Here is a 12,279-nt window from a genome sequence, read left to right as displayed (position 1 = left end):
CAGAGAATTCAGAGCGTTTAATTCATGGTCATTTGTCGCTAGGCAGAAAAATTCTTATTCACACACACACAAAAAAATATATAAAAATAAATATATATATATATATAAATATATATATATATATATATATATATATATATATATATATATATATATATATATATATATATATATATATATATATATATATATATATATATATATTCTTGTTATTTGTTGCTAGGTAGACTTTGAGCAAGCTGCTGAATATTTATTATGAAAAAAAATTCCCATAGAAAATATACACAAATGATTTTCATATAATTTTGCCGATGGGGATATAAAGCGTGACAAACCGGGCCCAATTCCATCACAGGAACTTCTTCTCGGTCCAAAAGTGACCAACAAAGCTGAGTTGCGACGAGAACTAATTAATTGGAACCATAACCCTATTACATCAGCAGATGAAAAATCAATACGTTTCTGGTGCTTATCTGCAGGGATCAAATGGTCTCTCCAAAATGAAGAGAACCCGGCTATTTTTTTTTTTTTTTTAATCTCAGCCAAGTGGATTGACACTTCATTTGGGGGATCAATATTTACAATTTTGTCCTTTCAGGAAGGCCCGCGCCATGCTATCCTACTCCGAAATAAGATGATCATATCACCGCTAGCCTGGAATGAGATTCCTTACTAAATTGCGCCTTTTCTCCTCACCGTCCCGACCCAGCCGATGGCGGTAAATCGTGCGGACCCCGAGAGATAGCGCTCGATGCGATCCGGCTGGGTCATCGATCAAGGAGAGGTTGAGGGGTGACAGCCGGGTGGACTTCCACCACGTTCTCACAATGCAGCAGTCATATTTACTATTGTTTACTAATCTTTAAATGAAGAGCTTTTTAGAGTAATGGATGAAGAGGCCTGTGATCTACTACGAGAACACTTTATAAATAATCAACCTCTGTTGTTTACGGCACGTTTAACATGCAACATGGTGGCTCATGGGTTTCCCAAGGAATGAATGAAGGCCAAACTTCCACTCGAAGAAAAAGACAAACGGGAACTACGTCACTGTGTGACTGAAACGGACTTTTAATTTTTAAACAAGCCTGACCTCTGCTGGTCGAAACATGTCAAAACAGCTTTGACGTTTTAGTAAAAAAAATATTTATAAATATACTATATAGATACTACACTAAATTGCCAATCCAATCCACTTTATTTATTTAGTACAATTTTTTCACAAAATTTGACGCATATTAGAGTGACTTCACTATTATTATTAATTGTTAGTAATGGTGGTAATAATAACAGGACATAATATAGCTCTTACTTGACTAGTTTGGGCAGTAAACTGTACGTTTATGAGCAGATAAGTAGGATTGTATTTATATTGCACGGTTGCAAAGTTTAAATATTATTTAAAAGAATATTTTAAAAAATACCTCAAAGTGAGCCGAAGATGTCGTCGAAGTGTAGGCCACAATTCCCGCCATGATTGTTAGTGTTTTTGACTAAAACTTTATTTAAATGATACATTCAGAATATATTAATTAAAAAATAATACGGAGATCGAATACAGTACCAAATATTCATAACACACCAGCGAAGTTACATTTGCTACAAAAGCGAAATAAAAAAAAAATAAATCAAATTTGTGTTTGTTAGTTCAGCAACAGGCGGTTATTGATGACGTTTCTCCGTAAAAATGAATCTCCCAGCTATGATCACAGATGGAAAAAAAATATATGATCACAGATGAGGTGTTTACGAGGCATTGAAATATTTTTTTTCCCGATGTGTTCTTTAATGTCAGAGGCGTCAACGTCGCTTTTACGGTTTTAGTGTGCATTTACAAACCTAACCCGGCGCGCACTGATGACGACATCACTCCTCGTTGCATACAGGTAAGTAAATGTTTATTATGAGCCATTAACCACTACTAAACTATTATCTATTGATTAACCAAATTTAATCTCTCAATGTAATTAGGTTTCCTTTTAAGAAAAAAAACCTTATCATTCTTAACAAGTACCTAGACAAAAAGAGGATGGGGGGGTTTAACGTTGAACATCTGTTCATCGGCGCACCTTTTTGATCCGTACAGGTTGTCTTTGGAAATAAAAGAATCCCATTAAGCCAAACAAAGGCAAAAGCAAATGAGGTGACAACTTAGTGCCCCACTCAATCCCAACAAACATCTTCAGAAAGCTCTTCAATTGCATTCCTGGGATTTGCACCTCATCTTAGACACAAGTGAAAAAACACTTATTTACATCTCGTCCTATTTACATTCCTTTGTGCAAATGTGACTCAGACATGTCCCAACATACTTCAAAAAAAAATCTCCTAAATGAGTATTTTCAATAAATACCGTACATTAATAATATGTGGGAAAAGTCTAAACTTGAAAAAAACAACCCGTTGATTTTATTTCAAACACAGTACTTTTTTGCGAATTGAATTAGCGTAAAAAATGAGTGTTGCTTTCAAACAAGCATATTTTTCCTTCTAAAAATGTGTACAGTAATGCCATTTACTAAAAATAAAATAGCATATTGTATACTGTTCATGTTTAACAAAGTTTCTTTTTTTTGAGTCATTAAATAAAAAAATATTTTTACGTATTTTTACGAGTCCACAATCAATTCAGTTATTTAAAAAAAAAATTTAAAAAAATATATAAAAATATTATTATTATTTTAATTCTTTCAACTGTTTGGCTAAAGGAAGAGCTAAAAATGTCTGCTACTAAATGAAGTAAATACTCAACTAATCGACTACTTTAGTATCTCGTGTACTAACGTAATCAATTCCTTTAGTACGTTAAGACGTTGAGTACTAAGGTTATCAATTTACGAAGGTACTCAATTATTAATTACTTTATTATTTACTTAAATTAATCATTTTCTTCAGTACTCTCATGCCAAACACTTGGAAAAAAAAAACATTTACAAGAGCCTGGTATTGTACTTCTGGACTCTTAAAAAAAAAACGTAAAAATACGTCATTGGGATTGAATGAGTTCATTATTGTATATTTATATAAAGCTTTTTTAATCATCACAGCAATGTTGACCGAATTAGTGCAACATCTTAAAAACAAATTGCCCACAGTGTGTAATTCAAAGGTATTTGATCTGAAACCCACAATATTTACAATGTTTTTTTTTTTTTTTTTTGGGGGGGGGGTGAAAGGAACAAATGCGCCATTTTCCCCGGCGAGTGATCACTCGCATCTGTGCTCAATCACCTGACTTTGCAAGTTTGCAAGTGAAAGCAGCGCCTTTGACGACTTGTGTGGTTGCGCGCATGGCGCGCACAAAACCCGATGGGGATCAGCCATGCAAATGAATCCTGCACGACAACAAAAGGACGAAATTGCTCGTCCCCATGCTAACAGCGAAACTTGCATAAACACCAAGATGGCCCTTTCGGCTGCTCCCAAACACATATGCGCCGAGGTGAGTCTGAAAAAGTATCCCAAAGAGCAACAAATATTTAGCGTGTCCAGTGGTTAAATAACAAAGTCAAAAAATAATATTACACATACTCAGAACATTTGTTACTTTTTCAAATAATAATATCTTACAAGGAGATGCATTTCTAGCACAGTGGTTCTCATAAAAAAGATGTTCTAATTTATTTGCTCTTAATTTGAAAAGAAAAGTGTACTGTTCCTGTCATAGCCTACACAAAGCATTAAATTTGAGTTGATGATATTATTTGCTCTTCATTTGAAAACAAGTTTGATGATGACTGCAAAAACCTTGATATTTTTTTTTATGTAGCCACTGAAGTGCTTGCATGTACCCCCATTTGAAAATGACTATTCTAGGTTATAAACTTGATCAAAGAAATAAAGGCATACAACAATTTGTAAAGGTGCTACTATTACACGATTTAGCAAAAATATTGCTTCATGTTTCAATTCATTTTCTCTTCATTTGAAAAGAAAACTGTACTGGCACGACAGTATTTTTCGCCATGTTGAACTTTGACATGATCGAAACCATCTGGGTGAAATTTCAGATCCCTAGTGTCTTCTTTCAATGCTTTGTTGTGAAACACCCTTGATGGTTGGACAAAATATCTCACAAGGGTTAAATAAATTGTCAAATATTTCATTTTAGCATAACACGGTGAATCATAATAATCCCTATTGTGGACTCTGAACTAACGCAATGCAAATATTATTATTATTATTATTATTATTATTAAGAAGGTGTGTGTAAAAAAAAAAAAACTATGAAACTTCTGAAGCGGCCATGCTGATGAATTACAGACCGAATATGAGGGCTTTTTTGAAGGCAGGCATAACAATAGCGTATTTCCACTTAAAAAGAATTTATTTGTAAAGAGGATATCTGGAAGCCATTTTGCAAGCCCTCCTTGCTAACGACCCATCCGAGTATCAAAAGGTCCCCATTAGCACCTGGATGAACACACCCTCCATTGTCCAGCCGCCGTAAAAAGCTCGGCCCGATTCGCGCGCTCCTCATACACGACTGGACTTCGTTTCCCATCATGCCGGCTTGCAACAACAAACTCCGAGTTCAGCCTTGTCCGGCCGCGGGGCACCAAGTCCTCCGGTCCACCTACTTGGCCCGCATCGCCGTCATCCTGCAGGACGCCCCAGATAAGATGCTCACCTTCATGCAGGTAGCACAAAAAAAGCCCAGAAGATGATTGACACTTTTTTTTTTCCTAACCTGGATGTGATGTCTTGCAGCTGATGCACAGAATGGGCCCGCTGGCCCGAGAGGACAGGAAGTCCATCGAGAACAACGTCAGAGTGTGTTTGTCCTCCAACAAGTGCTTTGTCAAGGTAACGAGCGCCTGATTGTGGAAATATTTAAAAAGGGAATTCAAAAAAAGTGAAATCAGGCAGGAATAGGAGCAAATTTCAAGAGTTTTTATTTATTAATGTTTTTAATGTACTTTTTCGGCCATTGTAAATTAATTGTACAAAAAAATGGGGGCGTTTTTAAGCCACTTTGAGGAAAATGAAGATAAGTTCATCTAAAATTTCAAATAGTAATGCATTTTCATTGACGTAAACATTTTCTTGTGGTACATTTCCACATTACGGAAAAAAATAAAGGAAACTTCGAGATGAAATCATTCTTTGAAGTAAAATAATTCACGTAAAAAAAACAACGACAGAGATGCTTTCAAGGAGGTTTGCGACTTACTAAAAAGCAGAGAGAAAAAAGCAATTGCTTGTTGACAAACTTTTGCTTCTTACTACTTAAAAAAAAACTACAACCGGCTGTCTCTAATCAAGTAAAACACACACACACAAAGATCGATTTTAAACTATTAACTTCAGAGATCAGTATATAGTACTTGGAGTAATCAAGTACTTTAGAACGTAATTCATTTAGTACCAGCAGTACAGTCAAGAATTTAAAAAATATATACCTATATACAGAAACGTAATTGGGATTGAATGTGTAGACTTAAAAACGTGAAATGTTGTCTTTGGGCTTGATTGAGTTTTTATGCGAGTGATTCATATCAAAATTGTAACCCAATAAACCAACTTCTCAATGTATTGAAATTTCAAACCGTATAGGCTTTGAAATAAATCGAATTACCCGTGATCGGAACCAAAATGTAATGACCTTTCCCCCTCCCTCCCCCAGATTCCTTTAGTGCCCGACTCCCGGGGCAGCAAGCGCAACTTCTGGAAGCTGGACCTGAGTCAGATCACCACCAAAATGGTGCGCCGGCATTTTCAGGACATCCTGGACTTTTTCCCCGAGCTGAAGGGCGGACGTGAGGACGGACGGGGCGACCCGGTACCGACGACGACGACACCGGCATCGTCCTCTTCGGTCCAGATCAGCTGCGAGGTCAAATTCAACGGGCCCTTCTCCATCGAGTCTCTTCTGAAACGGGACGGCCCAGCCCCCGACAGAACCTCGGCCCGCAGAACCCCTCCGATCCACAACGAGCATTATCAGCATCTTTTTCACGCCCGCAAGCGCGATGGCCAAGATCGACTCCCGGTGCGCTACCTCAGTCCTGCGCCGTGTCCAGCAGGGGGCGACATACACCACAGAATGAGCAAACAGTTTTGCGCCGGACCCCCTTGTCACGCCTACGCCGTCAGTACAGTTCACCAACATTACGTCCAGTATCCAGCGTACGATCCACTCCACTTTCGTTTGTGATTTTTTTTAACAAAAGCGAAAAAAAAAATGCACTTTCGTTCGACGCGCAGTCACTTTTCGCGCACGGATTTTACATTCTAATTTTATACCATTTTGACCTCGAATTAAATGGATTTTTCTTTACGTCTTTGTATTTCTTCGGCATTATTTTTGACACAATATTTTACAACAAATTTATTATTTCATACATCTGTGTTGCATATTATGTACAAGCTTTTGTATGTAAATAAAACAGAACATTAAAAATAGATGAACGTAAATTATTTCAAGTTCAATATTGATGCCCTTAAATTGAACCTGGATTGAATAAATTCTTTTATTTAATGATTGTCAACTATAAGATTTAATTTTGCCTCATTTTTTCGACATTTTAAACCTCAACACAATGGCCGGCACAAGTTCCATTTTTTTTTTAAATGTGTCAACTTATGAAATGCAACACTCAAACATCCAACAATATCAGCAGTACACACATTTCTTTTCAGTCCAACATTGGAATCCTAACAAGTCATTGTGCAAAAGGAAAACTGACTTCAATAATACTTTGAACATACAAAACTTTTTTTCAATAAACACATATTCGATCTGGTTGCTCTGGATGGGTATTGTGACATAAAAATAAAAAAATTATAAACCAGGAACCAGAAAGTGTTGTTATACAGCTCACACATAGAAAAAGGAATGAGTTGGTGTAAAAGTTTAACAGTTCAGTTTTTGAACGTCTTCCTTTTTGAAAGTAGTAAATATTGTTTCACTCACACGAGGTGATGAAAGCAACGGCATTCACGTCATTATCAACGCAAATAAAACGTGCGTACTCATCTTTGACGTGTCGCGTACTCGATTCTGGTTTTTGAATCGTCAGTGGAGCAGGCGGGACGGGCGCCGCGGGAGGGGTGAAATACGGCGGCGGGTAAAGGCAAGGCGGGACGCCGTCGGTCCGGTAACTGGGGAGGCCGGGCGGACCCGCTTGATAGTGGTGCGTCCAAGATGGCGTCGCGTGGTGCACGGGAATGCTTTGGAATTCCATGGGGGGCCGGTTGTAGTGGACAGGCGGCGGGTTTTCTTGATTTAGGTGCGGGGTGGCGAACCAATCGCGCCATTGCGAGTTCAACCAGTCTTGGGTGACGGGCGCCTCCTCCGTCTGCCAGGGGGCGGAACGCTCGTTCCGGCGGGCGCCGGGCGGGTCCGAATCCCGAGCGGCGACTCCCAAGTCCTCCGCGCCCGGGTCGTCAAAGTCGGGGTCCGGCGGTTCGTGTGGCGGATTTTCCCGGCTGAAGGACGTCCTCTCCAGTAGCAGCTGCCCTTCTGTGAGCGGAAGGCTTACCTTGAACACCACCCGACCTTTGCCCCCGATGTTCTTTTTCACTCTGGGGCCTCCTGGGGAGATAATAAAAAAAGAAAAGAATTCACAAACCAAAAAGTAAAACCAAACGCATTGGAAGAGTCACCGCCGAGACCAAAGCGGAAGAAGACGCACCTTGCGCGTCTTGGTGGTGTTTGCGCACGGTGGGAATGCTCCTCTCCCAAAGCCTTTTGATGCCTGGAAAGCCACAGAAGGAACCGGGGCTTCAAATGCAAAAACCAACTGGTGGTATTTGGACAAAAACTTTATTGGGGAAAGAAAAGTTGATTTCTATTGCTATTTTCTTTTGTTAATGTTAAAAATGATACAGGTTTAGGTTTACTCGTACAATTTTGACAGTGGTATACTTACACCAGCTGTAAGACTTTTTTGCAAGCTTTTCACAGAAGAACCGGGGCGCCCTGATCACCTGCAAAGACCGCAAGGGAGTCCTTTCAGGAGGCGGAAGAAGATGCGAGTTGAGAAAAGAGGGGGCGAGCTCACTTGCATGTCGCCCGGTCCCTCCTGGCGCTCCACCTTCCTGGCCCAGGCCATGAGCCGGCCCTCCGCCGCCTCCGCCCGCTCGCGCCGCGTTTCCATCTAAGGCAGAGCCCCCGGGTCGGTCCCCGTTTGACGGCGGCGGGGGCGGCGGACCCACCAGGTAGCTGCGAAGGTGCGTCGGGCCGCTGACGTGGCGGATGAATTCCCGCGTGTCGACCCGAGCGCCGCAGCAGTGGCACAGGAAGCAGTAGGTGCGGGCGTCCTCCTGGCAGACGCACTCCGTCACGCGGAGAAGACCTGAAAGGCCACGGACAACGGCAAACTGGACTTTTACGAACGCCCTCGTTATCCGCCGGCGTGGATTCGACTGCCGTTCAGTTGGCCGGAACTGATGCAACATTGCAATGTCTCAATAGGGTCCCCTATTTAATCAATTTGATTAAATTCATGCCATTTTTCATCGTTTCAGGGTAATTTTTCTAACGGTATGATCATCTTAAATTATCGGGTTAAAAGAAAAGTAAAAAAGAAATGTTTGTAGAGCAGAAACAAGGACTTGCACTGACCAATGAGAAGTTTCGTTCCCTTGTAGCGATCACGCAAGCTGTGACCAAAACTGGGACGGACTTTAATAGGCCAAGTGGAACCGTCGCCATTAGCCAAGTGTTCCTCTCCAAAGCCAACAGTGACCAGCCTGTGCTCCTCCTCGTCTTCCTCCTCCTCCTCCTCTTCTTCAAGCTTCTCATTCAAGGGGCTTTGGGACTCGTCTGACCCGTGCATGAGGGTTTTGCTCAAATTTACCGCTTAAAAAAAATACAGTAATGTTGCAGTGCACATAGATACAACAGGGAGTGAGTGATGCATTCAAGAGCGGCAGAAATACCATCGTTGTCACTGGCGCTTTTCAGCATCTCGTATGCAGAGGCCTCAACTTCCAGAAGCTTGCGAAAAAACAAAAAAAGTTAAACAGGAAGGTCCAGCAAGCCATGAAGACTAAATGTCACAAAAAGTGGTGTTTTTTTTACTCAAAGTTAACTAGGTATCAAGTAAAGCTGTTGCAATCAGATGTGCTAAATGCTAACACGAATGCAAATGAAAAGAATCAAAAGCCCAATTTAGATTTTTTTTTTTTTTGCTGTCAGACATGCTAAAGCTAGCTAGCTGCTGAGCTAACACGCTAACAAGTCAGCCTTAGTATCAGACATGCTAACAAGAATGCAAGCTTGAAGAAGCCCAAGTTAAATGTTGTTATTTTGTTTCAAGAAAACACTGATATCAGACATGCTAAAGGCTAAATAGTATAGCAAAAAAAGAATAATTTTGGAATGAAAAAGACCTTGATGTCCCCAGGTCCTTCTTTTTCCTCCAGCATCCTGGCGATGTCCATCAGGGGCCAAGCCAGCAGGGACATGTCAGCGCCGGTCTGTTTCACGTTTGCTAGCAGGTCGGGGTGCCAAACTTTCTGTCCCGGTAAACACCAAAGCAGCCTTAGCGGGCTAAGCTAACTTGTGCCATGCAAAGTTGCTAGCTAGTGGCATGCAAAGCACCATTTTCTCACAGGTGCGATAAAATCTTCATCGCGGTTAGGTATGAGCCAATAACCGGGTCGACTGTTTACCTCTGTGTTAAAGAGTGTTTTTTTGTCCTTTTTGTCACGTATAAGTGTCAATTTCAGTACCTTTCACGCAAGAAAGCGAAAAGGGGGTCACTCACGGTGTAATTGTATCGGTGAAGGCTGCCCATGATGTGGTTGCGCATGTCGCCTTTGCTGAGCCGACACACGCACACCTCGCAGAGGTACACGGGCTCCCCGCCCCTGTCCGAGCCTGCTTTCACGCATTCCGTGATGCTGCACAGTCCTGCAGGGACGACGCAGTTAATCAGTGCTAATCAGATACCGTTAAATGATTACATTAACCCCTGGGGGAAATTTGACCCAACTGTGTGATACCAAAGGAAAAAAAAACAGTGAGAGGCTAAAATATTGTATAGACTATCAAAAAATGATGCCTTTCAATATGCCACACCCTATAGGTGTTAAATTTAGCCCATGTCGGGCTCATTTACTGCCATTTGGAAATTTTGTCTATTTTGGACATATTGAAAACCGCCTGATTTTTGCATTAATCCTTTCAACGGTGCGCAATAGAATTTTTGGTGTTGCCGGCAGCCATCTTATGACATTTACAAGCCTTTCTATGACCGATGATTGGCTTAGCCTGGCTTCTCCTAATGCAAGTGCTTTCAAAAGTCTTTCTAGAATGACATAAACATTCAAATTTCATAAAGACAGCGTAGTTTCTTTTTCTACTATGGCATTTTTACAATTTTTGTACATGAAGGGTAATATATGATAATAAGGCAAGTGACAAATCCCCGGAGACCCAAGGGTTAAGGATATTAGTTTGTACCAATTATGGGCTGCAGTCTGTTGCTGTTGTTAAGGTAAACCTTCAGGGACTCAAACAGCTCACTGGACAGGCCTGCACGAAAACAGCAGGTGATAAATCGGCTGTAAAGGAGTTTTCACACATTAGGGAGGATTGGGAGTACTGTACCTCTTTGTGTTCCGCGCTGCATCTTGTTCAAATATGCACTGAAGGCCCTGCCAGCTGCGAAGAGAGGGGCGTACAAAGAACCTTGATAAGAGATACCGCTAATATTTATTATGACGAGACAGAAAAAATGTGGCCTCGATTGCGGGTTACTTTGACATCAGGATTGGAGCCCAAAGATAAATATTTTGTCTTCATTGGATACATTGGAATTGTGCATTGTTGTCTTTTCAGTTAAACATGATCTTAAACATGATCTTAGTAATGGTGTGATGCAGTAAATCATATTTTTAACCCATATCGCATATGATATCTAGAATAGTGATTTTTGTGTAATCCACACTGTCAATAGATACCTGTATGTAAAATACACTTTCTTTCAATGCATTTTTTTCCAAGTCTTTACATATTAAAACATTTTTTTTCTTGCTCGTTCACTTAATTTTGATATTGTCTGGGGTTAAATTCATCAGGAATAACTTTAATTGTGATATTTGTTTTTTCGGGACCGCGGGTGATTAATGGCGCACAAGATGGCGTCAAAACTCCATCAGAAAAAAAAGTGCAACTATCAAAACATAACCAAAACGGCGTCAATTTCAAAGTTTTACCGTCAAAGTTGACTCTTTACACAATATGTGTAAATATTTGCAACTGTTCGGGTTGTCACTGAAAGAGTTTTAAGAAAATTAATCGGGCAATTGTGTCGTACATCATAGCGGACCTGTTGCGCTTATTTAAAACAAAAACAAAAAACAGGAAAGTCACATTCAACTAATCGTTTGATCGTTGGTTTGCATTATAATGGCAGGATTTCGTGTAATAAGTAACCCGAACGTGTCAGCTTGGTAAAAAAAAAAAAAAAAAGTTCGCTTGTTAAAAACATCAAAATACGCTGCACCTCGCCGCTTTTTCGCGTTTATACAATCGAAACTAAACAAAAAGACAACATTTAAGTAACAACTTACCACCGGAAAGTCGAACCTTTCATTGGCGTCCAGCTATCGCCGCTTATTTTTTAATTTTTTTTAAGCTATGTGCTTTCTGCATAAATCGAAACTCGCGTGGGTAGTTGAAGGAACTGAGTGGCGGCGAACACATGACACAACTTCCGCCTACTGGCGCATGCGCATATCAAAAAGGCTTTCAGCCATTTTTTTTTAATTTAAGGCGTATTATATTCACATCGAATTACATGTCTATGTATATAAGGCAACATTTCTGGAGAATAAAAGTACATTATTCATGATAACTTTGAGGTCTTATTGTTGCACGTTTAATATTTAAATCATTCAATCCCAGACTTGAATCAACTGGATTATTTTGCATAACATGTTGTGCTGCAAAATAATTCCGTTGAGTATTGCTTGTCATGCACTAATATTGAATTTATGATCTTTGACGTTTCTATCCGTCATTGGAAGTAAATAAATTTAGTACCTTGTTTGCTAATAAATTACATTGGTACTTTAATAGATTACACTAGAATGCTGAAGTAATTTAGTACCTTAGGTAATCAATTAGCTACTTTAGTAACTGCACATTCGTTCTCCAACGCTACTTCTGCACCATCCATTTTATATGATAGAGGGATCTGATTACGTGCAAAATTGGCACACAGTATACTTGTATATGTGTTAACATTAGCAAGAGTCCTTTATCAATCTTCACACTCTGGTAGTGCGTGTGAGCCCAGGCATCCTGATGTCACCTCCCAGGGG

At 40.1% G+C, this 12,279-nt stretch overlaps 2 protein-coding genes across 3 annotated transcripts; one reads left to right on the top strand and one right to left on the bottom strand.

The window, feature by feature from the left end:
* The first annotated feature begins 4,678 nt into the window (after window positions 1–4,678).
* Window positions 4,679–6,157, top strand: LOC148406080 (uncharacterized). The gene is made up of 2 exons (XM_088405583.1): window positions 4,679–4,806; window positions 5,627–6,157. Exons 1-2 carry the CDS (start codon window positions 4,714–4,716, stop codon window positions 6,155–6,157), a joined length of 624 nt encoding a protein of 207 aa, XP_088261709.1. The 5' UTR covers window positions 4,679–4,713.
* A 281-nt stretch (window positions 6,158–6,438) lies between these two features.
* On the bottom strand, window positions 6,439–11,655 carry LOC148406079 (uncharacterized). 2 transcript variants are annotated; one of them, XM_088404223.1, is made up of 12 exons: window positions 11,527–11,655; window positions 10,562–10,615; window positions 10,415–10,486; window positions 9,717–9,862; window positions 9,340–9,465; window positions 8,887–8,944; window positions 8,570–8,806; window positions 8,161–8,300; window positions 8,007–8,102; window positions 7,875–7,932; window positions 7,638–7,700; window positions 6,439–7,537 (listed from the first exon to the last, which is right to left on the bottom strand). In XM_088404223.1, the coding sequence occupies exons 2-12, from the start codon at window positions 10,581–10,583 to the stop codon at window positions 6,909–6,911; spliced, it is 1,647 nt and encodes a 548-aa protein (XP_088260349.1). In that variant the 5' UTR covers window positions 10,584–10,615; window positions 11,527–11,655; the 3' UTR covers window positions 6,439–6,908. The 2 variants fall into 2 exon arrangements, with proteins under 2 accessions (XP_088260349.1, XP_088260350.1); XM_088404224.1 differs by lacking the exons at window positions 10,415–10,486; window positions 10,562–10,615; window positions 11,527–11,655 and having other exon boundaries at window positions 9,340–9,461; window positions 9,717–9,838.
* Between the last annotated feature and the right edge of the window lie 624 nt (window positions 11,656–12,279).

This window comes from Hippichthys cyanospilos, chromosome 21, assembly GCF_059441005.1.
Source record: "Hippichthys cyanospilos isolate Australia breed blue-spotted pipefish chromosome 21, RoL_Hcya_1.0, whole genome shotgun sequence".
Classification (NCBI taxonomy): domain Eukaryota; kingdom Metazoa; phylum Chordata; class Actinopteri; order Syngnathiformes; family Syngnathidae; genus Hippichthys; species Hippichthys cyanospilos.
Note: the sequence above shows the minus strand (reverse complement) of the source record. Positions and strands in the feature narration are given on the sequence as shown.

Coding starts and splice junctions, on each gene's coding strand:
- LOC148406080 (XM_088405583.1), top strand. CDS start 4,714: ATGCACAGAATGGGCCCGCTGGCCCGAGAGGACAGGAAGTCCATCGAG. Junction 4,807..5,626: donor CCAACAAGTGCTTTGTCAAG/GTAACGAGCGCC, acceptor TCCCTCCCCCAG/ATTCCTTTAGTGCCCGACTC.
- LOC148406079 (XM_088404223.1), bottom strand. CDS start 10,583: ATGCAGCGCGGAACACAAAGAG. Junction 9,466..9,716: donor TTCACCGATACAATTACACC/GTGAGTGACCCC, acceptor TTACCGGGACAG/AAAGTTTGGCACCCCGACCT. Junction 7,538..7,637: donor ACACCACCAAGACGCGCAAG/GTGCGTCTTCTT, acceptor TTATCTCCCCAG/GAGGCCCCAGAGTGAAAAAG.